General features: G+C 30.1%; 1 protein-coding gene across 1 annotated transcript; it reads left to right on the plus strand.

Moving 5' to 3' along the window:
- The first annotated feature begins 11,096 nt into the window (after positions 1–11,096).
- LOC109804407 (pyrophosphate--fructose 6-phosphate 1-phosphotransferase subunit beta) lies at positions 11,097–17,891 on the plus strand. Its single transcript, XM_020366225.3, has 16 exons — positions 11,097–11,372; positions 11,443–11,604; positions 11,699–11,820; positions 12,474–12,527; positions 12,637–12,743; positions 12,991–13,096; positions 13,322–13,385; positions 14,253–14,341; positions 14,500–14,631; positions 14,773–14,943; positions 15,043–15,158; positions 15,385–15,496; positions 15,651–15,735; positions 16,959–17,003; positions 17,366–17,434; positions 17,639–17,891. The coding sequence occupies exons 1-16, from the start codon at positions 11,189–11,191 to the stop codon at positions 17,713–17,715; spliced, it is 1,695 nt and encodes a 564-aa protein (XP_020221814.1). The 5' UTR covers positions 11,097–11,188; the 3' UTR covers positions 17,716–17,891.
- Positions 17,892–27,520: the final 9,629 nt, after the last annotated feature.

Consider the following 27,520-nt stretch of genomic DNA (forward strand, 5'->3'; position numbering starts at 1 on the left):
CCATTAAAAAGGCTAAATTGCTGGCTCTTGATCGACAGATTATCTAGCTTATTTCCATACCAATAGGAGATTGTGAGAGACAATTTGAGTGGCTGTAAGGAAGTGTTGAGTTAAGATTATGAGATTACATTGATATACTAATCTTTGTGAGGAAGAGAAACCGATTGATATAGGGATGTTTAAGTAAATTTGTCGGGGAAGCATTTTTAGGAGAGTATAATAGACAGAAAAATGAAATAAATTTTTTTATAAATTAAAAATAGGATATAGACAAATTATTTTGTAAAAGTTATCTCTTATTAATTTTGCTGAAATTTTATTTCCTAAAGTTAGAAGGGCCATATATGATAGAGTCAATATTAAAATGATTATTTAAAAAAATTATTATATAATTGTTACATATTTATGGCGAAATTGTTTGAGAGGCGAGAACCGTGCATTATAATAAATATTTACTTCAATGAATGGGTATGCCTATTCTAATTATAGTCGTTTATAAAACTATTAATAATAACTTAAGAAAATTGAAAGAGGAATATTATATTGGAGTCAGTTTTATTATAATTATAATTATAATTATTTGAAAAATTATTTAATAATTATTGTATATTTATGATGCAAGTTTTCAATTTAATATAATTAAAATAAATATTATTATTTCAAATTGGTTATCATGTATTAAAATTATAATTGTTAAAATATAAAATACATTGACTACGAAACTTATAAGTTCATTAAAAATATAAATTTATGCCATATATTAATTTAAAAATTTTAGTACAAAATATGTTTTTAAATAAATTATCATCATTAATATCATATTAGACCTAAAAAATATGTTTGTATTATACAAATAAGTTAATTTTTATAAAATCTAACATTTTATTTTTATTTTATATTAATATTAAATTATTATAAAGTAAGTTGTTAAAGAAATATATAGATTATACTAAACTTTTATATAAATCAAATTAGTATTTTTTTTTTCAATGGACATGGATATAATTTTTTGTAATCAAATATTTTTATTTTTATTTTATATTAATATTAAATTATTATAAAGTAACTTATTAAACAAGCATATAGATTATACTAAACTTTTATATAAATTAAACTAATATTTGTTTGTCCATGGACATGGACATGAATTTTTCACCTAAAATACTATATTTATAAAATTTAAAACTATACAATTAACATTAATTAATATAAAAACATATATTCATATTAAGATAGAAAATCGTAAAGATATAATAAAATATTAACTGTATTAATTATTAATTTTGACCGATTTTAAAATAAATGTAAATAAAAAAAATTCAAGTAGGTAAATATTTTTTATTTATTTATCATATATATTATATTTTATTCACTTTATACTATATTAATATAATAAACGTTGCTCATAAATATATATATATATATATATATATATATATTATTAATTTATCATATTTATTGATTTGAAATTATTTTTTAATATTAATATTTATTAAATGAGTTTTATCATATAGTTTTATTGGTTTGAATTTTTTAAATATTTCGGGATCAATTTAAAAATTAAATTTGATTTTTTTTTTCATTTTCTTATTTCAGCAACAAATTTCTTCTTCCTTATTCTCGTCACTTTTTCTTTTATTTCTCTCATCTCTCATTTTGAAATTTAAACTCCTCTAAAATATTTGAATATTTTTCTTTGTAGTGAAGTGATGTTAATAAGATTTAATGTTGTCTTAAATGTACATGGAAAACTATGACAAATTCTTTGAGTATTTTTCTCTTTTTATATTTTCTCCTCACCTAAAAATATTACTAGAAAGGCTATTTACTTAGTTTAGGGTTGGAAGGGAAGGGATCGGGGTAGTTAAAAGCATGAGAACCTAGGTTCATCTTCATTGTGGCCATCTTTGTAATATTTCCTATCTTTAAAAAAAAAAAAAAGGCTATTTACTCCTCCAACAATTTAATATTTTTTTCCTTTAATTTTGAGTTTATGGTAACAAGATTTTTGTTCATTTTTTTGTTCCATTTTCTTTTGTCCATTTCTTCCACCAAGTTTATATGTTCTCCCCTATGTATTATTTTTCTTGACAGAGGTAAATTTGAAGTTTATTTTTTTTACTCATTAGTTTATTGTTTTTGTCTATAAAATTTCATTTTTATCATTCTTTAATTTTATTATTTTCAAAATAGCATGTAACTTAACATTTGATTTTAGTTTAATCACTAGTGGAAAAATAGCATATTACGTCACCCCTTTTACGTCAGAAATACTAAAATCCGACGTAAAAAAAATGCGGTGACATTTTTGTAATTTTTGCGAACTTTTTTACGTCGGACCTTACCAGGTCCGACGTAAAAAAGGACGCAAATTTGAATAAGAGAGCGAGGCACACTGCGCTCATTCACTCTTCATCACTTTTCATTTTTTTTCTCTCTAAATCCCCTCCCTCTCCTTTGTTACTGAATCGTTTTTTTTGTTTTTTGCAGAGGGATGAACTCTTTGTTACTCATTTGCACATTGTTGTTGCTTCTCAAGTATGAATCAAGGTTTCGTTAGCACTTTTCTACTTCGCATTGCTACTCTGGCTATCTGTTTTATTTGATTTTTTGGTTGTTCTATTTGTATAGGTAGTGGGTGTTTTCTTTTGGGTTGTTATACGAAGCAGAATGGCTTGTTCTGCTTGCAGAACGGGCCGTTCTGCTGGCATTTTTGTGTTTTTTTTCCTACTTTTTTACATCGGATGTCTTAATGTCTGACGTAAATTTACGTCGATTTTGAAGATCCGACGTAAAATTTACGTCTCCCGCTTCTACGTCGGTACGTTTTCTTAGAATTATTTTTTTCCTTTTCTTTGATAGTTAATTCGATTCATTATCTATAAATATAGACTATAGTAGAGTGTTGAAATAGTATGCATTATGAGTGATAAAAAAATTTAATTATCTCTCATTCGATAATTTAATATTATTAATATATTATACGGTATTTAATTATATATTAATTAATAATTACATATATATATATATATATATATATATATATATATATATTTAAGAATAACATTATGAGTTTATTAAAAAAGTAACTCATGTATTACATGGTTGGCCAATCTAGTTAACGAGTACACAGTTAACTTCATCCATCAAATATAATTATTTTCTCTTAAGAAGTATTTAATGTAATGAAAATGTATAAAGAATTTCTAAAATATTAAATATTTATTAATATATTTTTATTAATGGTCATAGACTGATTTTGAAAACATAATGCTTAAGGAATTATGTAGTATGATTTTTAATATTTAAAGTATTTTTTATATAATTTTATTTAAAATAAAAATATACTTTAAATATATAAAAATGATAATTTATGATGTTATTGATAGTTTCACTTCAGTCTACATTAGCATAATCGTATTGCAATGTGAGACCAAACAAGAAAGTAACAATCACAATAAAAAGAATAAATAAGAATATACGGTTGTGTCCAACAATTTCTCACGTGACAGGTCCACCAAAAGTTAGGTGTCATCTTTCAAATTTCAATCACTTAAAGTTAGGTGAGCTCTTTGAATTGGGTGAAGGGTGCGGCTTACCAAAAAAAAATTGATGATCCATCAAAATTATTCCTACAAACAAAATCCTTATGCATGTTGGTCAGGAAATTTTATAAATATAGATAACACGGTGGAGTAATATATGGATAACAAGAATTTTTAACATAACAGTAACACAGGTTCAACAGTATTTATATATTAATATAAATTAAATGGATAATAAACATGTTTAAGACAACGATATGTGTAAAATTTTATTTCAGTTTATTCTTGCCCAACAATAATCTTACCTTTTTCTCTTTTGTTTATACATTTTACACTGAAATTATTTTTTCAATTGATAAGGAAGGGTTCATGTCTCATAAAATGCTAGTTCAATCAATGGGGATCTTTTTTTTTTTTTGGTGAGGGGGAACAAAAAAAAGGAAACAAAGAAACAAAGAAACTACATCTAACAGAAGCCACTTGAGTACAGATGGAGGAGGACTCGTCCAATACTCAAAAACAGGGGAGGACAAGGCCCCCAGCTTTGCCAAGGCATCCGCACTGCAATTACTGTCTCTATCAATCCAAAGGAAGTTCACCGTCCAAGGTTTGTCCACCAAGGAGAAAATATCAAAGAGATAAGAAGCATGAGAGTGTAGGTTAGCTTGATCTCTATGAAGAAGAGACTGCACGATATCCATGGAGTCAATCATACATTGAACAGTTTTAAATCCCAAATGCCATGCGATCTTGAGACCTTCCAGAATGGCCAATAACTCAGCTAAAGAAGGATCACCATGTGAAGAATTGCCGGAGAAACTAGCTAACCAATGACCTGATACGTCCCGGATTAGACCACCAAAGCCCAGACGGGATTGATCAGAGAACCAACAACCATCAACATTCAAGTGAACAATGGACGAGTCAAGAGGAAATAGGGTAGGTGTGAGTTGAAAATCAAAAGAGAGTGCCAAATGAAGATTCAAAGCATCCAAGTAGATATACCTGACTACAAAGTTCACCGACCAACAAGAAGAATCCAAAATCATGTTATTGCGTCAGCGCCAAGCCCACCAAATTGTTAACATTCTGAGTTCTTTATCCTATGCCGAGAGTTGTTTAAAAGTCCAAGCCACAAGATCAAGAATATGAAAATCATTACTCTGAGCCAAATCCAATCTAGTCCAAAGCTCTCTGGAGTGGGGGCAGTCACGAATGCAATGAAGAATAGTCTCAATGTTAACAGAACACCTTGAATAATATGGAGAGTCTTGAAGATTACAACGGTTTCTAAAATGGGGATCTTATTAATTGGTAATTGGTAGGTAAGTAATATGTAAATATTATTTTTTGAACTTTAATTGAGACTTGTTATTCCTACCTACATTTTTATTATAAAAAAAGTGTACCTTTCGTCCTTTCCTGTATTATGCAGCGGTGACTTCTCTAGTTTCTAATAAATAGCATATAAAACCTGAAAATTAATCATATGAGTACATGACCAATTCGGTCAGCACATAAAAGTGGGTAGTTGAAATAACTTAGCGGTTGCTTAGTTTTATAAATAGGAAATAGTACGTGCAGGTAAATCTATTTGTTGAAATTAACGTTGTTTAAGTTAAAATAAATATATGTAACCATAAATATGAGGATAAATTGGTACTTGTTCCAGTTTAATTAGCAATATTGAATTTGTATATGTAGTATACAATTGTATTGAATGTTGACATTTTATAATTTTGTCGTCTATATTCCTCTCATCGAATATAAACAGATTATCTATAGTAAAAAAATATATGTAAATTTATATATATATATATATATATATATATATATATATATATAAGAGACTCATTTACTTCAAAGATAACTCTACCTAAATTTTATTTAATAATTCATATTCTACATCAAATTAATGATCAAATATTTAAATTAAAAGTTTTTAATGTAACGATTTGACAAAACATTATACTTACTACCAAAAAATTGGCATTAAAGCGGAAGCTAAACATGCATAAAGTAAAATGTATGAAATATACATGGCATATATAAATCCATCACATAAATTATATACATAAAAGGTTAAGGTAGAACAATTTAGGTATAGGTCTACTATGACACAAGCTTGCAACATTAAGCCACATATGAAATTAACCCACTGAATACTCTCAAAACACCACAACCCTTTAATACTAAGTTAGAGACCAAGTCTCTAACTTTATACTTTACTCAGTTAGTCATTCAATTAGGATATGGTTTGACTACCTCCATATCAACTCACATAAACCTTAAAGGGAAAACTAACTTTAAAACAACATAGTTCACCTCTAGCATCTATGTTTCTTTCTCAAGACATGTACCTCAATCACATGCTCACAACTTCACAACTTAACAGTTATACAACATATAACTTATGTAACAGCCCAATTTTCAATGGGCCGTAGGCTTAATTCGTTGCCCAGAACGGGCCGTTTCAAAAGTGAAACGGGCCGTTCTGGAATAAGTTAAAGGCCCAAAATTTGAGAATCAGAACGGGCCGTTCTGGAGGGAGAACGGGCCGTTCCGGTTTGGAGAACGGGCCGTTCCAGAGGGAGAACGGGCCGTTCTGGTTTGGAGAACGGGTCGTTCCGGAGGGAGAACGGGTCGTTCTGCTGGGATTCGGAACGGGCCGTTCTGGTTTTGGAACGGGCCGTTCCAGTTCAAAAATTTGCGTAGGTTTGAAGGGCCCAGAATGGGCCGTTCCGATTTTGGAACAGGCCGTAGTGGTAGGTGGGCGAAAAATCCTATAAATAGGCCTCAAATCCTCTCATTTCTACACACCTCTCATTCTCACTCTCTCTTCTCTTCTGTTCTCTCTTTCGTTCCTCTTCTTCTCTCTGAAGACCAAGAGGAACTCAGAGGATGAGGTTCTGTCCCAGATTTAGTTTCGATCCTTGTTTAAGGAAAAAGAGGAGGAGGTTCTGCCCGAGTTCCTATTTATCCAGGTACGGGAGAAAAGGAGATTATTTATATGTAGAGTTACATGAGGGAATTGGGTAGAGGAAGAGCCCTTAGGGTTATGAATAATTTTATAATTATTTCTGTTTGGAGAATTAATTATCTTATGTGATTCTATATATATTTAGGATTATGAATATATGTTTAACTTGTAAAAATGATGCTCTGGGAGAGAGAACGAAATTATAGAAAAGTGCCTGTAAGTTAGGTTGTGAAAAATTGGATGATTTCTGTTTGAGAAATTGAGGATCCCAATAGATTCTGTATGTGTTGAGGATTATAGATATGCTAATAATTTGTAAGAATGATGATCTAAGAGGGGGAACGAAATTGTAGAAAAGTGCCTGTGAGTTAGGTTTTGGAACAATTGGGGATTTTACTGTTTACGTTAAAATTATATTAAATTGATAATTCTGTTGTTTGTTATATTAGTTTATGAATGTTATCGTTATATTATTTGATGATCTAGATGATGAATTACTTGAGGGGTATGTGAATCACCATTTAGTGTGAATGTGGATGTGGATGTGGATGTGAATGTGAAAGTGAATGTGGATGTGAATGAGATGTGATTGAGGTTCTTCACACCTATGACCAGGGGTGAGCACGACCCGAGATTGTTACATGAGTATCGTGACCTTGGTTAACATGTCAGGGGTGAGCACGGCCCTAGGTTAGGGATAACGTGACCTTGGCACAGTGTTATATCAGGGGTGAGCACGGCTTTGGATTGTTACATGAGTATCGTGACCTTGGTTAACATGTCAGGGGTGAGCACGGTCCTGGAATAGGGATAACGTGACCTTGGCACAGTGTTATATCAGGGGTGAGCACGGCTCTGGATTGTTACGTGGGTATCGTGACCTTGGTTAACATGTCAAGGGTGAGCACGACCCTGGGATAGGGATAACGTGACCTTGGCACAGTGTTATATCAGGGGTGAGCACGGCCTGAGATTGTTATATGGGTAGCGTGACCTTGGCATAGTGTGAAGTGCAAGATTTGTGATGATTGGTGTGATTGAGAATTATGACGTGATGACGATGTATGATTGATTAAAATACGATATGTTGAAATATTTATGAATATTTAGTTATAATGAGATAATATGTTGTGTTTTCTTATGTGCTATATATATAGATGTTTTCTTTTCTCACCGTGCGATTTGTGGATATTTTAGGTGAGGAAGATCCGGCTACGAGTGACATCTAGAATGCTAACGGTTGAGTTGTGGTTATGCTCTGATATTGTGACATCGGGGCAGAGGATTTTCTTTAGGACATAGATTGTTATATGGAATTAGAATTGTAAATATTATTTTTGAAAATCATTTGTAAACTCTCACGTTTCATTTTTATCGTTGTGGTTATTGAAGAACAATTTTGAAGATTCTCATGTGAACCCTTTTACCGAAATTGAAAATTGTTTTTGTTAAGTTTTCATTATTACAATATATGTGTTGGGGTAGTAAGGGTGTCACAACTTACAACTTAACATCATCAATCCATCCATCAACTTACAATATAAGTATTCATCATTAGAAATCATCATACATACAACATGGTAATCAATATTCATCAATAGATCATCATAAAACAACAAGTATACAACATGTATGTCGTGCCCAACGCTAATCAAACAACACCCAACACCATCAAGATAGAGAGCTTCCTATCTCCCCCAAGTCTTGCATCGCACCACTCAAATCCGACATGATTAAGATAGAGAGTGTTCCACTCACTTACACTTGGCATGGAAAAATCTACGCCCAACCCCCATTAGGCAGAGGGTCTCTACTTGACTCTCACTTGGCACCACACCTTTGGCATCCAAAGAGAATTCAAGTAGAGATGAATCTTTCTTTTCACGTTTGACGCCATTAAGATCATGTCCACCGCAAGTCTAAGCTGATGCTACTCCCTCTTCTCATGTTCGCCGCCATTGATCCTAGCTATCTCTGATGTGGGAAAAAGGATAGCCTTTTGGTTAAGTTGTGCCCAATGTAGTGAATGGGCGCCTAACATGACATCAATTCTACATTTATGCAAATTTGATTTCCTTCCAAAATCCCTGAAAACAAATAATCCACCAACAAGCATTGCAACATACAACATTCATACAACCTAAACATCACATTCCCATCACCAAAATCAACATGCAACAAGGGATCAAGAGTTAACCACATTTAAAGTGCCACCATTTCCAAAGACCTAAACACACACAACTTAGTAATCAATGAATTCAATAACTCAATCTGAAACTAGAAAAATTCGAAATGCAACCATCAACATGCATATTGTAAGAAATTAGAGCAAGCATCCCTTACCTTTTAAGAAAACCAAATTCTACCAAAAGGGGAAGATGGAACAAAAAGCTTTGCACGGTTTCGAACTTATTCCATAACACAACTTTGAGGAAAGATCTCACAACTACTCACTAGCTACACAAAACGGTAGGGAAAGAAGAAGATTTTAGGAATGAGAAGAAAAAAAGATCCTTCACACAAGCTCCCTCTCATAAGTGTCGCATTTAATGTATAAATCAAGTTTGTAAATTTATAAAAACTTAAATTTTATTTGATATTTTGTTTCATTAATTAAAATTGATGGATAATCATAAAAATATTTTATATATTAAGTTAACTTAATCAAATAAAGTATCAGATAATGTATAGATCAAAAATATTTAATACTTTGTTTCATTAATTACAGAATATATGATAATCATAAAAATATTTTATATGTTAATTTAAATTAATAAGATAAAATATCAAATAATTTTTTAACTTTTCTAAAACTTTACAAACTTAATTTATGCATTAAAATTTTTTAATTCAACAATTGAGTTGTTAAAATTTGATTTAGAACATAATTTATTGAATGAAATAAATATAGGTAAACTTACTATTTGAATAAGTACATCTTCTCTATCTCTCTCTCTATATATTATTTATTTATATAAAATGCTAACAAGTTAAAAATTAAAATTAAAAAAATTAATAATTATAATAATATATTTTTTCTAGGATTTATAATGTATTTCCATTATTTATAATTTTCAATTTATTAATTTTGTAGCCAATATCTTTAAAGCATGGGTTGTAGAACCTTTTATTTATTTTCTTTGATATTGACCTATAATTAAGAGATTTTATTTTAATTTTTATATATATCTTTTTGTTTATTTGTAGTCTAGGTTATCTATTTACTATAAGGAAAAAAGTTAAAATTTATGAAATAATTAAGACTAAAAAAAATATAAAAAGGTATATATTGAAACTAAAATAGAATGCTTTAATTATAAAAATTAAAAAAGATAAAGTTTACGAAATTATAAAGATTAAATAGGTATTTAGACAAAAATAATTAATTTTTAAGAATAATTTTGCTCTAAAAGAATTGGTTTGAAGTTATGGAAAATGGATCGTGACATGTAATATAATCCTTTATGGTATTTTTTTATTATTCTAATCTCATATTATTTAATTTTTAATTAATTACTATAAATTTTACTGCAATTTTACTTATAATTAAATGACGAATTCAAGTTTGAAAACATCACATAATACGAATAGGAAAAGTATACTATCTTTAAATTAGTTATGTACAAAAAAAAAATCATATAAATTCACACGGTATGTTCGAGTTGGATTTGGTCAGAAAAATTTGATCTATTGAAAAAAAATAAAAAAATTAGATCAATTCATTTCTGAGTTAGTTCATCATAATTAATTTATGGTGGGTTGATTCACTCACGATATAACTTTTTTTTTTTTCATTCTAAAATATTAATTTATATAACTATATATTTATATTATTAAATGAATATATTAATTGTGAATGATAATATTTATTAGTAAATTTATTTTATTTTTTATTAATATTTTATGTGACCAGTAAGATATTATTTGATATTATAAATTGATTTAACTAATAATACTTGATATTTACTTTTTTTAGCAATTTTTTTATTAACATAATCATAATTTTAAGATACAAGATTATAATAATATTTTTTTATTAAGTTCAATTAATAATTTTTGTTATTTTTATTTTAACTGATCCAATTAGTTTAATCGACTAAATCACGATGGATCAAACTAAATTCATCTGATATAAATTTACTCAAAAATGGTTTGAATTTGATTAATCCATCTTATTTACAACTTGCAATGGATTAAATCAGAGTAAGTGATTCACCTTAACAACTTTAGTATCGAATAAGAGGATGAAAGTTCAAGCTATTAACAAAACATTTCTTAATTTTTTTTCTTAACATAAATGACTTTTTACAAATTACCAAGAAAGTTGAGCTCAATTAATTGAATAATGTGTGACTGATTGTAAGTCTTTAACACGTGTTTATTTATTTTATTTTTTTAAATTTTAGATATTTGATACTGTTTAATTCATTGGTTTAAAAATAAAATCCTTTTAATTAAATAAAATTTGCGAGTCGGAAATTAATTGATTTTTTGTTTTTTGAATCAAAGGAAAGAAATTGTTGTTACAACTTACAAGGTAGAACTACAAAAGCGGCGGATGGGTATATTCAAGTCTTTTTAGGTGCCCTTTTCAAACCTACTTCTCCACTGTTTCAAACATTTCTAGATTCACGCACGCTTTTCACACTCACTCTCTCCGCAAATGGCACCTTCTGCAACCGTACCTAACGGTACCCTCCCCTCCGGTCCCCTCACCGGACGCCTCGCCTCCGTCTACAGTGAGGTCCAAAAGAAGCGCGTCGACCACGCGCTCTCTCTCCCCTCCGTCCTCAAACATTCCTTCACCATTGTCGACGGTCCCCGGAGCTCCGCCGCCGGAAATCCAGGTAACTCTCCCTCACTCCTTTCGATCCGTTACTCTCTGCCATTCTCAACGCGCGTGGTGCGCACGTGCAGACGAGATCGCGAAGCTCTTTCCGCATTTGTTCGGACAACCTTCCGCGGCATTGGCGCCAAGCGAGTCCGGCGCGGCGCAGCCGCAGCAAAAGCTCAAGATCGGCGTGGTTTTGTCTGGAGGCCAGGCTCCCGGAGGCCACAATGTCATTTCTGGAATCTACGGTAACGCGCGTTTTCTGTCAGATTCGTTGGAACGTGTTTTTTTTCTTCTTCTTTTGAGTTTTGATAACTATTCTCGTTGCTTTACGCGTATCAGATTACCTGCAAGAGCGCGCAAAAGGAAGCACGTTGTACGGCTTCAGAGGTGGACCTGCTGGCATCATGAAGTGCAAATACGTTGAACTCAACTCTGATTATATTTATCCTTATAGAAATCAGGTTTGTTTTTGTTTTATTTTTTCTGCTGCGAGTTTTTGGAGATGTGTGTGATTTTTATGTTTGCTAGCTTTCACATCTTTTATTTGTTGGTTGAACCGACTTTGTTTTCTTGTTTAGAATATTATTTTATTAATTTAATCATTTTCGTATCGTGATTCTTGATGCCGTCTAAGCGTGATGCATTTGAGGTTTGATATTATCATACATAAATGTTGTTGCCACTTTTTGTTAGCAATGCTGTTCATACAAAAAAAAAAAAAATCTACGCAAGGGAGAGATATAGGAGGAGAAATGTGGGATGGATTCGGACGCAGTCAATTTTACATTCGCTCACTTGGTCAGTAACTCAGAATCATCTGATGAAGATCGGACGACTCATATTTTATCTTCGTAAATCAGCTTTAGAACACATATTTTGAAATCTGAGATCTCTGATCTTCATCCAACGGTCATTAATACCTTGATTGAATGTTTTCAAAATTGACTGCACCCAATCAAATTCTGCGTGGGATAATGATGTGATAGAGAGAGAGAGAAAGAAAAAGGAGTGTAAAGAAACTCGTCATAATTTGTTATCAGAATAACATTACTATTTTTTTATAATCAATGATCACAATATTTTGACATCTAATAATAACCATTTCTGTTGGCAGGGTGGCTTTGACATGATTTGCAGTGGGAGGGACAAGATTGAAACTCCAGAGCAGGTGAGTTTTGTGAGGCTGCATGTTTATTATTCGATTGATTCAATCGAGCTCATATATCTTATATAATATATAAGTCTAAAGAATAATTTAGTTTACTTACACGGTGTAGTTTAAGCAAGCGGAAGAAACAGCACAGAAGCTAGACTTGGATGGGCTTGTTGTTATTGGTGGTGATGACTCAAACACCAATGCGTGCCTCCTTGCTGAGAACTTCAGGTTTGTCTTAGCTGAATTTTATTTTGGTATAATCTATGTTCTAGAAAGCTTTGTTAATGAAATGATATTTTCATGTTGGTTTGTAATTTACCTTCAAGGTCTCTTTTATCAGCCCATCTATAATGTTAATAGTTGATAGTAATAGTATATAGTATAAACATATACATATGAAGAGGACATTTCTATTTTTGAATATGTAAAGTGCTCTTTTTTGTTCGATTCTAAGCTTTAATATGGATTCACGCAGGAGCAAAAATTTGAAAACACGTGTAATTGGATGCCCTAAAACCATCGATGGTGATTTGAAATGCAAGGAAGTTCCCACAAGTTTTGGGTTTGATACAGCTTGCAAGGTGGATGAAGATATGCTCTCCACTCTACTTATGCTTGGTTTATAAGTGATTGCAATTGGCAATAGCATTGTGATATTTATAAACACTATCCTAGAAATACGTTTACACATTTTGTAATGAATGTTTTCTCATTGCCAATTGTTGTTATATAGTCTTACTCTTTTACACACACTGCATGATTACATCGCCTGACTATTTTCACATTTTAATGTTAATGTAATGCAGATATATGCGGAAATGATTGGCAATGTTATGATAGATGCCCGATCAACTGGAAAATATTATCATTGTAAGTTCATAAAATTGAGAAATTTTTAGGTGTATAATTGTAACATGTATAGCCGTTCAAGACTAAAGCCTTTGAGAGTTGTAGATACCAATGTTTAATGCACCACATTGGACATTGATTTCTGTTACTATTCTCTGCTGCATCCATTGCTTTCTCTCTTCTTATGACATAAACGGCTTCACTTTTTAAACATATTGCACTTTAAAACTGCTGCTGTTATCTGTTCTTATTGTGTATCATCTGAATATCCAAGTTCATATTTTTAATTCTTTTTCTTTAGATTGATACAGCCATCAAGACACTAAACTAATTTTCCAGTACCTAAAAGAGGCATATGCTTACAAATTACTCATGACATTTGTCTTTCTCTTCAGTCTTCATCACTTTCATTTAATTTAAGCTAAACATTGTCAATTGTCTATTCTTATTGTCACCCTTTTGTTTCTATAGCATCACCCATTTTACTTTTTGGCGAAAAAGGGCTTGTTCATTCCTCATCATTGCCTTATGTCAACCTTTATGTTATGTGGTTTTCATACGTCTGATTCTCTTAAATTATTTTGCTCTTCACTTTTTGGAGATTCTTACAAGCTAGAAGTGTTTCTTAGAGCTTCTCAATTGGAAAAAGCTTTTTTTTTCTTCCTCCTGTAAAGAAACTCTTAAAAGCTTTTTTAAGTTTGCATTCAAACAAGATACCTAAATAAAATGTGATGTTCATAACATAATTGATGCTTCAATTTATATGTAGACATCTGGCATCATTCTTTAACCAGCCTACAGCTCTCTCTCTCTATCTATATTTATGTGTCTGTTCATTATTGTTCCACGGGATGTCAAACAATAAGACCTATGATCATCTGTCTGCAGTTGTGCGGCTTATGGGGCGTGCGGCTTCACACATTACGCTTGAATGTGCTTTACAAACTCATCCAAACATTACTATTATCGGAGAAGAGGTTCCTCATATATTTGATCATTTTATCTATTGTTCATACATGCTAGGGGTTGATGAAATCAATAAAAAATGTTTCCATGTTAATCTTATGATTAAAGTTTGATAATTGGAAACAAGCCCTTTAACAAAATTTGATTAACCCATAAATACACATTTCAGGTTGCTGCAAAGAAGCTGACATTGAAAAATGTCACAGACTATATCGTAGATGTTATTTGTAAAAGAGCTGAAGTTAATTATAACTACGGTGTCATTCTTATCCCTGAAGGTCTAATTGATTTTATACCTGAGGTATCATCTATCACTCTGCTCATAAAGAATTTATTTACCAGTGTTTTTCTCTGTACTTATGTATTGGTGCTGTTCATGTACAGTCAATATCAAAACACTTCTGATGATACACATTTATACTTGATAATATGGTATTTGTAGGTCCAACATCTTATTGCAGAACTAAATGAAATTCTTGCCCATGATATTGTGGACGAGGGTGGATTATGGAAGAAGAAACTCACTGATCAATCATTGAAACTTTTTGAACTTTTACCTCAAGCAATTCAAGAACAATTGATGCTTGAAAGAGATCCACATGGAAATGTTCAGGTGCCTAACGCTGTTATAGTGCTATCTTGCTGTGTTTATTTGGCTCCTGTATGCAATTTGAATCGGCATCATTGTTAACCTTGCTTATATTTCCAATAGGTTGCCAAGATAGAAACAGAGAAAATGCTTATTCAAATGGTTGAAACCGAGTTGGAGAAGAGAAAGCAAGTAGGCAAATACAGAGGCGAATTTAGAGGACAGTCCCACTTTTTTGGGTATTTTATCTATTTTTTAATATTATTATTTTGACTAGTAAATTCCAATGCATATTGCCGTGAAGCAAAAAAAAAAAAAAAAAAAAGTAAAAGTCCCCAGGGACATGCTTTTATTGTCCTTGGATTAAAATTTCTCTTCATCATATACTCTTTATGTGTGATCTTTTATATCAATTTGACTTTATATGTTAGAGTTTGTAGTTACCAACACATTTATAATATGCAGATATGAAGGGAGATGTGGTTTGCCTACAAATTTTGATGCTACTTATTGCTATGCTCTGGGTTATGGTGCTGGAGCACTCCTTCATAGTGGAAAGACTGGACTAATATCATCAGTTTGTGCTTCTATACATGCCTTGATCTTTTGATATCTATTTAAATATCTCTTGTAGATTGGTGTTGATAATTGATTGTACTTTGAAATTTGTGCTTGTTTTGTGATGTTGATGTTACCAACTTAGTTCTTGAATTTGCTGGCATTTTGATCAGGTTGCGAATTTATGTGCTCCAGTAGAAGAATGGACTGTTGGTGGAACTGCACTTACTTCACTGATGGATGTGGAAAGGAGGCATGGTACACATTTTGATCTATGGGAACTTATGCTTTACCCCCAATTCCTATTCACTGAATTAGTGTTCATGCATACCCTATTTTGCTTAAGGATGACAAAATGGGTTAGTTTGACCTATTTAAGCCTGGCCTTCCGTTGGCCTGCCGAAAATGGGTCAAACTAGGTCGGTTTGCTAGACGAAAATGGGTCATACTCCTTGGTAAAAAAAAAGTTTATATATTTACTTTTTGATTATTCTTCTGTCACATTTTTTTCTCAATATCTAAAAGACTTACGTAAATCAATGTATCTAAATAATAAAAAAAATATCAAATTACAACTGAATTAATTTAATGCATTGCACAACAAATATCAAATTTGTTGCATAATAAAATAGATATGTAATTATAATAATATTCATAGCTCTTGTAACAAATTTATTGTACAAAAAATATCAAATTTTATATATAATAAAAAAAATTAAATGCACAATAGATTTGTTGCAAATCAAATCACAAATTATACACAGAATAAATTTGAAGTAACTTAATTAAAATTTCATTAAAAATAATAAATAAACAAAAAAATTTAAAATAAAATAGGCAGGCCGGCCTGCTGGACTGGCGATCTAGGTGGGATGAGTCAGGTGGGTTGATGGAATAGCAGGTTAGAATACCTAGCCTGTCCCACCAATTTTTGACAGGCCAGAAGGCAGCGACCTGTTTTGCCACCTCTAGTTTTGGTACTTCTGTAATTTGATAGGCAAAAATCTGATTTAAGCCCTTATAATTATGTATAAGGGTTACTAGGAAGTTATTTTCATATTAATTTCGGATTAGGCAGTTATAGGATATTGTGTGACAGTTATGGTAATATACAAGTTGTTTTACAAATGAACGGGAATTAAGGTTTCAGATTGTTATTCCATATATGTTTTGAAGGAGGAATCTCTTTGTTAGGGGAAGCCCTGCGTTTTTACTCAAATCTGACCTAAAAATTATATTATTTCTGTTCATATTAAGAATTCAGTGTTTTTATTTTCTTGAGTCCAACATAATTGAATCAAAATGCATTTTAAGTTATTAATATTTTCTCTTGCGTATTTTTGGACTCTATTGACATTTTTTTTAGCTTTGACAACCACTGGTAGACTGGTTATATAAGTCACGGAAAGTGTATATGTTGCATTTATATGAATGCTTTGTGTATTGTTCTGCTGTTTATGAATGTGTAATTTTCTTTGCAGGTAAATTCAAGCCAGTGATCAAGAAGGCGATGGTGGAGCTTGAAGGTATATAAATATATTCATTGTAACTTAAATGATTTAGGCCCAATACTCCGCTAACGTAGTAAGAACTGCGTTTTTCACCCATTCTGAGCCAGAAAAATGGAAATATGAAATGGAAAGGAGGATAAAATAATTCATTTCATAGGTTCAAATGTGGTAAAAAAAGATTAACTTGTGTTATTTCTCACTCAACCCCGTTACATACTTGGTCACCCAGGCATTAATACCTGGATTTTAAGACTGCCCATTATTTAAAATATAGATTTTGCAATATTTGATACTAAAACAATCTTAGCTTTAACTTCTAGTATCAGCTCCAATTATCTTGGATACTGAGTAAATATATTTAATGTTCTATCATTCAGGGGCACCCTTCAAAAAGTTTGCCTCCTTGCGGGATGAATGGGCCTTGAAAAATTGCTACGTCAGTCCAGGTATGTTATATACTGACTATTATTTCTTCTATTGTTTCCGCTGTCTTCACTGAAGTCCTGTTTATTTGCTTTGTTAATATTTGCATTCAAGTTGACCAGAAAAGTGCTATTGGTTTAAATTTACTTTTATGTTGAACTGGACTAATTGGAGTTCTCTGCACTATGACTTAAGTTTGTTGCTCATGATGATTTTTTTCATTGTAGGTCCAATTCAATTCTCTGGCCCAGGATCTAATGCAGTTAGTCACACTCTACTCTTGGAGCTTGAAGCACAGGCTTAGGCATTGTATGAGGTCCTTGTTTTGACCGTGGCAATTCATATTGTTTTTGTGCTCTTTCAATAATGTATTTGATTTGAGACTAGCTAGGGATTTTGTGTTTACTTTTGAAATATACCGGCTAATGGTTCTTGAGTTGGTTGACGAGCTTAATTGATCAACTCCCAAGTTGCATTCAATATCGGCAATTTATTTTCATGACAACCATTCCGACATTGCTTCATAATGGTTATTGAGTTATTTCCGTATAGCGCTAGTATAGAAGCAATAAGTAATAACAAAAGCTCTATCTTAAGATGGATTGCATAAAGCAACTGAACTGTATAGAAGCAAAAGGTAATAACAAAAGTTTTATCTCATTAGGTGGATGGCATAACGCAACTAAGCTCAGTTAAAGACTAAATTTTCAAGAGATGCCTTTCAACATTTGTAATCGTACAATCTATCATTCTTACTAATGCTTTTAGTGCCCTTTTTGCATGTGTTCAAACCACCGAAATCAATTGTCAATTTCTTTAACATGTGTTGCCCTGAATTGTATTTGTATAGATTTATTTTGTATTTTGACTTTTATCTGTGTTCATACATTCATGATTTATCTTAATATTCATATTGTTGTTATTAATCTTTTATTCTTTTGAAGTTTAACATTCACTCCCAAAGAATTTAGATGGACTTATTGCATTGGAAGAGTTTAGCCCATTGTTAGATTTATGTATTTTGCATTTTTATATTTTCTTGATTGTATAATGTTCCTTCTTTTTTATTCTCTCTCTCTCTCCCTCTCTCTCTCACACGTATATATAGAACTGGAGGTGGTGAACCATCCCAAAAATTTTCTCATTCAAACTTTTCAAACTTCACGTTGGTATTAGAGTGGGTTCGGTCGTGCTGTGTTGTTCCTCACTTTTGTTGGTCATTGTTCGTCATTTGAATGTCATCTTCCACCATGTCATTCGTTGGAGATCTGGTGGATCTTATATATATATATATATTCAAAAATATTGTTATTCAAACTTCAAGTGCCATCAATACCAAATTCTCTCTGTTTTTAGGAAAATGAAAAAGAGACAATTAATTTTACATTAAAAAGTTAATAAGACATTTATTTTGGAACAAAATTTATCTTCTAACATAATACTTATTATGGGACTAGGGAAATAATGTCTTACGATTTTGTCATTTTAACCATCCAACTTATATCTTGACATTTGCATAATTTTTTTTAACATTTTGTAATATTGATCTTTAATATTTCAAATTTGAAATTTTAAATATTTGGTCTGACATCTCTCATGTATACTTTCAAGTTATTCTCCTCTTATTTCTTGTTAAAATTAAGGTGCATATTATATTGTCTTCTATTTAAGTAAAAATCATTTTATTCCAAAGTTTATTTCCAAATTTCAAGTATAGAATCAAATGCTTTTTCTTATTCAAGACACTTTTATGCAAGTCTAGTGCATGAGCAAGAAGCATTTCATAAAAATTAAATCCATATTTCACCAAAATTCAATAGCTATGGAAATATATTTGATCGTCTACGCCAATTACAGCTAGTTTTGGTAGCATGGTACGAAGATTTAATAGTTTTGAGTTCCATTGAATGTTTTTTTTTATTTTTAATTTCAAATACTTTGTACAGTGCCTAATAAGTAGAAGGAAATATTCTATTTTAAATTAATAACTACAAAATTAAATATTAAGTACAATTATTGTGACAATGAAAATATTGTTTGATAATTAAAAAAAAAAAAAAAGAAGTAAATAGCGGTAACTTTTTTATTAATAAAAGTGTAAGTTTGTATCTTATCACAATTTTTTTTTATTAATCCATATATATACCTAGAGAGAAGGGTGGAAGAGAGACAAGGAGGCAGAGGGAGAGAAGTGTGAAAGAGGAAAAAAAGTGTGCAAGGCAGTCCAGTTCATATCGCAAAAGAAAGTATTCTGTAAGTAGTTTTGTAATTGGTTTTTGATCCTTGAATTTTGTTAAGGTAAGCCACCAAGTCTGCACTCACCTAAATTTTTATTCACACAAAAATCGTAGATAGAGTATTTGAAACAAAGAACTTTTGAATTCTTTGTATTTGAAATCTTTTCATTTTATTTAAATGAAAAATTCTTATATTAAAATGTTGGTTTGAGTAGATATGAATCTGTTTCCTTAAGAAAGTTCTTGAATTTGAATATAATGGATGAAAAAAAAATATAATTGACAAAAGAGACTTTATTAATAGTAATCAATCTATTTTCTCGACAAAGATTAAATATCGACAAGTTAATAGATATTTCCACACCGATCTATGCAACATCTTAAACCTGATAACACTTGATAACTAAAAATTAATTTGTCATTATAATACTTAAATAAGTCGTTGTACCCCTCTGATCCTTATTATAAAACATAATTTAAAAGAAATTTTTAGTTCTTTTTATAAGACATCTTATAATTTCTAGAAAATGTTAAATTACTTTTTCTTTGTTTGTCCTTGTTAAAAATTATAAGAATATGTATTTTTCTCTCTTTCTTTTTAAGTTCTCTCCAATTGACATTTTTAATTTTTGTTAATATTGGTATATAAGCTTTGATATGGGATAATATCTTCATCTTCCATAAAAATTTAATCTTAAATAAAAAAAGTAAAATTGGTAAATCAAAATTTTGTTTTATAAACCTAATAAAATCAAGTAACATATTATACCTATATTATTATATGTGATTTGGTTAAATATATCTTATAATAAAGATGTGAGAGAGTATTTAAGTTCATTTAATATTTTATAATATTGTAATTATAATTTTACGCGTTTGTTTCAGGATTTAATAAGGTGTGGCGTTTTAGGATCTAGCCATTGTCTTGTCTCGTCGTAACTCACTAACTTGTAAAGCGTTATTGCAAACAAGCAAAGTTTGAAACAATTTTATAAGCTAGTGAATAAAAGGGGTCTCCTTTGATTGATCTTTGTTCACTCTTTCCTTGGATCATACATGATTAACCTTAGAGAATCTCGATAAATAAAATAAGTATTTTACGACAAAATGCTAAAATCAAACTTAGTATAATATTTGATATAAAAAAATGTATAGTCTAATCATTGCCGGGCAGTACCATAGTGTAGGTATGATAATTAAATTTAAACATGTGAATATTTGTTTGAGTTGGACTCAACTTTAATGGCAAAAATCTCGAACAAATCATACTTCAATCTTCTGGTTTTCATTGCACGATTGTTCAAAAAAATTCAGAAGACGTGTGTTTGCCATAACAATCTGAACCTTAATGCTGAACAACTCAAATCTACATTCATCTTGAAAACCGGAGATAAGCCCAAGTGGCATGCTCTAGAAGGTTATGTCACTACAACACAAATGGTATTTAGTAACATTTGAAAAATGTTACTTAATTATGTATAAATATTGCTAATTTGTTTTAGTAACATATTATCAAATGTTATATATAGTCAATGTTGTTAAAGACTTTTAGTAATATTTGATAATATGTTGCTTAACAAATTAGCAACATTTATACATAATTAAGTAACATTTTTCAAATGTTATCAAAATAGTATTTTTGTAACATTTTAATAATTTTTTTTGTAACATTTTAATGATGTTGCCAAGATTTTGTTAATCTTATAAAATAATAATTAATTTTAATTTAAATATTACTATCAATTATTATATTGATATGTCTCCACTAATTATATAGAATACCAAATTTCATTTATTTTAAATATAACTATATGAGTATATATACTCTTTATGAGTCATTAATCTATTCGATGTGAGACTTTAATTATGGGTTATAATTAGATATAAGAGAAATTATTTTTTTTACTCGATGTGGGAATTTGATTTTAGAAGCAATTATAATAATTTTTCAAAAAAATATTGCAAAATAACTTATGTAAAGTTTTTTTACTCGATATGAAACTTTAATTTTGAAAATAATTGGAAAGAATAATATTAAAATAAAAAATGTTACTCTATCTATAATGACATTTTTTTAAAAAGTGTTACAAAATAACATTTATATAATATATAGTAACATTTTCACAAATGCAAACAAGAAAATATTGATAAAGGATTAAAATCTATTAGTGCGTGAAAGATATGAAAGTGGGAAACATAAGATTCAACGAATTATGATTGCATTATCAAATATTGATTTCTACTTTTTGGGGTGACTACACTACAGCTAGTATAAGACGTAGACGATCAAACGTGGTGGGCTTGGAAATGGGTCAAGGGGAAGGATCTTTTGTTGCTGGCTGTGTCTGTGACAAATCAATTGATGCTCTATGATTTTGGTTCTTTGTAAAAATTTAAATGTACACGAAAAAACATCTCTCACCTTCTTTCTCTTGCTTACATTCATACAAGTAGATACAGCCACGGAGAATGCTGATACAGTACGTGACTTGGTAAGCATGTATTAAGTTAAACAAATTGAAAATTTTGTGACTCATAAATGTTTATTGGATTTTATTGAACCATGCACATGACCTATTTTATGTTTCACCAACATGGGTTTGGGTTGGGTCCATAACACTTTTAATAAGCATCTTGGGGGGCATGGTATTGGTATATGCATGTGTCCTATATGGTGACTAGTTGTGATGATTTGGAAGGTAATAAAATGAGCACAAGCATTCAATTCTTGTTGATGCTTTCTGCTTCAATTATCTTTCATTTCTTTTCTTTTGCACCAAATTGGCATCTTGAGTGATGTGTTCCATTGACTGAGTCACTCAAGCTTTGAATGTGTGAAACTGAAAAGGACGGGTTTTTTCTCTTGAAGACACAGCATGCCATGGTTTATCTTTTGGTTTTGAGGGGTTCCTCTACATGCAAAGATTGTTCTTTCACTTGTCATGTTTATTTATTTTTGCTTTTTGGACTGTTCCACTTACCATGTTATGGAACATCACCTGACAACTGTGATAATCCATCTCTCTCCAACCTCGGCAGAACTTTTGATGTTCCCATCACATCTGAAATTTGCAACATTGAGCATAAAAACCAAATTTCAAAGTAAATTAGAAAGGATAGATCCGTGCAATTTTACTGCTCTTTTTATTTGAAATTTGGTGGTGCTTTTTGTTGTGGACAGATTATGCATCTTTGTACTATGCCATACTCAAATCATTATTTGACATTTTAACGACTTAGTTTTGTTTCTAATTTCTCGTTGTTATTCCCATAATAAACATTTGAATGGTAATTTTAAGAATTGCAGAGGTAAGAAAATAAGTTAAATCAAATATAATTACATTAACAAGGTGCCAAAATCTATCGTATAAACAAAGCTAATTACATCTCAAATCAAACCCAATTACATCCTTGTTACTATACCAAGTCAATACAACTCAAGTTGTCAAAATTACAAGTGGGATTTCCAGCAGTAGTTGTTGAATCTCGGTAAGGTAGTCATTCCTCCCATATATGAATCTCTCTCAAGAATTCGCTTCTCTCTATTTTGTCTCTTTTATCTTCCTCATAAGGATAGCTTCAAATTCTTTTTTGTTTTTCTTTGATCTCAACCTTCAATCCACCAACATCAATATTTTCACTTGAATCATTTCTTCGTATGATGTTCCAGAATCTACCGTACATAACAACACAACTATCTTTATTTCATGTTTCATCGAGAATAATACAAATTAAATAAATATATTCAATACAAAAGTTTCAGTTTTACCACTCAAAAATATAAGACAACTTTTTGTCTCAAATACAAACTATTCAAAAGACTAGCATATCTTTACATGTCTTTTATCTTTTGCGGATCTCTCTTTCCTCTTTGTCCTATTCTCTTAATAATTATATTCACATGTGTTTCCATTATTCTTGTTTATTCATAGTTTGAAAACAAGGAAACTTTACAACAATGTAAAATTATACAACAATATATATTATTTTATAATATAATAATATTATAAATTATATTAAGATAATTAATATTAAAAAAGATATTATAGTAAAAATTTATATTATTTTACTTGTGCCATGTTTTATTAAACAATATTGTTCTCCTTTTGTTTTGTATCTCATCGTGTATAAAAAGCAACAATAAAAATATTGTTGGAGTGTCAAAATAGTTACCACTCTAAAATATCAATAATGTGAATTTAACTCTATCAAATAACAAAAGTATCAACTAACAATGAATAAACTTACTTACATTATCCTCGTGCACCTAAAATACCTCCTTCCTCGGTTTGCTTCTGATCAAGATAGTTCTCAACAATCAACATCCACAATATCACATTCTACTTGGAAAAATAAAAGGATAAATGCATAACTAGATCTCACACTAACTGCCTGTTTGGAACGAGGAAAAGAAAGTAGTAGGAAGGAGAGAAAAAAAAAATCAGTTTAAATGGAAGGAAAGAAAAAATTTGAAATTTGTCTATGTAAAGTCTTTTTCTTTCTCTTTCTTTCTATTTTCTCTTCAATTAAAAAAAAAAACATTGTTATTCATTTTTTTTCCTTTTTATTTTCTTTCCTCCGAATCAAACATATATAGCATAATAGTTATCTCCTTTAATTCCATAGAATCTGAAAGATATCTTATTTTCTCCCCATCCCAAGCTTTAACATCATAAATGGTGGATGAACTAGTCCTTTACATATATATTTGAGCTTTTGGCAACCACGAAGTGCAAAATGGAGGGAAGAAATTGGTATTGAATAACAAAATGTTAAACTACAAAGATAAAATGTAATTTATTAGTTACCAAAAAAAATGAAACTTATCATAACAAACACATACTAAATAACAAATTGCATGTTTTTATTATTATAACCTTACTGCAATTTTTGTAACTAAAGTAATCGATGTGGCTTATGAGTACTTTATAAATGGTGATTCCTCTGTTGGTTTGATAACACAACCTATCGGAATTGTTTTGTCATAAGTTAAAAAAATTAATAGATAATTATGTTAAATTAAAATAAATATTTTTTAACCAGTATTTTAAGTTTGTTTGGCTTCCTACCGTAAGTTCGTTGTCATCGTTAGGGTCACCGCATCCGAGTATTTTAAGTTTGTTTGGCTTCCTACCGTAAGTTCGTTGTCATCGTTAGGGTCACCGCATCCGAGGTATTGTCTGCTTTGACTCGTTGGGCTGTCACGATTTTGTCCTTTAAAAGACATCTCGGTGGGTTAAGAAGGAAGGGTGTTTATAAACTACCCTTAGTCTCGACTCCTAAGCCGGAACAAGCCCCCGTAAGTCCGCTGACATCGTTAGGGTCAGCGCATCTGAGGTATTGTCCGCTTTGGCTCGTTGAGCCGTCACGATTTTGTCCTTTAAAAGGCGCCTTAGTAGGTTAAGGAAAAATGGTGTTTATAAACTATCCTTAGCCTCGATTCCTAAGCGATGTGAGACTTTTAGGTATACCGGAACAGTTTGAGTACGAGTTTAGAAGAAAAATCTCATTAAAAATAATCACTCGTGGTAAAAAAAAAAAAAAAAAATCTCTCATAAAAAATATTCAAAATTAATTGCGGGAAGAGACCGATAGCTTAAATTGATTTTAAAAATTTATAATTTTTTTATAAAAAAAAGTAAGAGTCGAACTCTAATATCATAAATTCATACACATTACTACTTAATAAACTAAATTATATCACGATATTTTATATTATGAAGATGACTCTATAGATAAAAGGGGAAAAGTTCACAAGGCAAGTACCACACGCGAAGCACAATCTAAGATAAAAGGGTTCTTGGAAACTTCTTGGAAACACAGCGTGAAATTATTTTGATTCAACTACTAGAGAGCCGAAAGTTTAGATACCAGATTAATGTAATTTACTCATTAATTATATTACATGTGCCTTTACAACTCACTCAAAAGTTGAGGATTATCCTAATCACTTGCAAGATCAATGGTGTTAAGTTTTGAAATGTTTCCCGTGTTCTCTATTTGCTCTATGTGTACCTAATTGAGTGGAGGGAGGGAGACAAAGGAAAGAGATTAGAAGTTGAGTTATGTCCATTGCGTATGAAATCTATCTAAATTAATTAAGTTAAGATTGAGGTACTTAAGTACTGAACCCTCTTAGGACCAGCAATAATCATCATCTATATAAAGTGTTAGTGACAAACTGACAGGCTGCCTGGAATTGACAATTCAATTTCATTTTTTTTATTATTTGTATTGTTCAGTTATAATATTTTTATGGAGAAAAAAATCTGAAAGATATGTTTACTTTGTATCAAGAGCTAAATTCCAATACCTTTGTCTTTTCTCATGTCTGGAGTAGGTGTAATCAAGACTACTATCATTCTTTATAATGTTAATTTGCACCAAACGGGAAGGGAACACTAATTACATGATCTTTCTCGGTTGGTTGTTTTCAAAATTAATTTTTTTTAATAATAATATTGATATAAAATATTTACTGTTAGAAGTAATCTCCATTAATTGGAAATCAATGTTTTTCTCTCAACATAATTTATTTTATACACAAAATCATGATTTAAAATTTAAATAATTTGATTAAAAATACAAGTTACTATAACTTATAGATAAAATTTAAAGACTTTAATGCTACTGTGTGTAACCAGTTTTATATTGTTAACAAATTTATTTGGTAGTTTTATATTGTTAACAAGTTTATAATATATAATATTTTATTACTAAATGATTATGTACATTATTATACAAAATAACTTTTTTTGTCAAAATTTAATAAAGACTTGATAATTTTCAAAAATCTCTACGAACTAATTAAACAAACATATACCTACACAGTGGATATTTAAATTTGATTTTAAATTCATTAGTCTCGTCTTTTATAATGAGTTTTTTCTGCTCAATACTGGACTTACATTTTTTTTTCTAAAAGGAAATTTAGGATATGTCTAGTTTAAGAAAGTATCTTTGTTTGTTACTTTTAAATACAAAAATGACATTTTTTTTTTAATTTTTGAAGATTTGGATAAGATATTATTACTATTTTGCTAACATCATCAGCCAACAAAAAGTGAAAGCTTTTATTAGAAAAAAAGTATGTAATATATAAAAGATATAAAGTATAACAAATGTGGCCTTTCCTAATACAAAGCTTTAATTTTTAATTGATTAAAATAAACCCTAAAGACTGGAATTAATAAAATTGTAACTTCTATAATAGAGAAAGGAAAAGATAGTTGATGTGCTTGAATAATCAGCTTAACTAACTCGTTAGACTTCATTCCACTTTTCATATTCATACTTATGCTATTTTAGTTCTCATAATTCTAACTATTCATATGTTTAGTTCTTTTTTGACAAAATAAATCTCTTAGACCATATACTTTCCAATAAGCAATGTAGAGGTCTAACATGACATTGATTTATATAAATTAACAACGAAAAAATTTATGAAATATTTTGGTGGGAAAAAAAAAAGCACGATACCAAAGCAATTTTTATTTTAATATTCATATATTTCTTATTTTTATCTATTTATACAAATTAATGTCAGATTATACTTTTTCTACATTCCAACCAATTATTGGAAGAAACTTGGGATGAAAAAATTAATTTTAATAATTGAAATTTTTTGAAAACTAATTGTAAACGATTCGAATGAGTTCGAATCGTATATAATAAAAAAAATGGACATCTAAGATATGACAGTGCATAAAAAAAGTACCTAATATATAAAGCTAAAAAATTATATGTGGATTTTAAAAGTAGAAGGTATATGGTAAGATTAAAAGTAAAATTAATAAGTGTGGTTAAAATTTTATATATATATATATATATATATATATATATATATATATATATATGATGAAATCCTTTAAA

The sequence above is a fragment of the Cajanus cajan genome, chromosome 1 (genome assembly GCF_000230855.2).
Source record: "Cajanus cajan strain Asha chromosome 1, NIPB_CcT2T_4, whole genome shotgun sequence".
Taxonomy (NCBI): Eukaryota; Viridiplantae; Streptophyta; class Magnoliopsida; order Fabales; family Fabaceae; genus Cajanus; species Cajanus cajan.

Coding starts and splice junctions, on each gene's coding strand:
- LOC109804407 (XM_020366225.3), top strand. CDS start 11,189: ATGGCACCTTCTGCAACCGTACCTAACGGTACCCTCCCCTCCGGTCCC. Junction 11,605..11,698: donor TGTCATTTCTGGAATCTACG/GTAACGCGCGTT, acceptor TACGCGTATCAG/ATTACCTGCAAGAGCGCGCA. Junction 13,097..13,321: donor GGTTTGATACAGCTTGCAAG/GTGGATGAAGAT, acceptor AATGTAATGCAG/ATATATGCGGAAATGATTGG.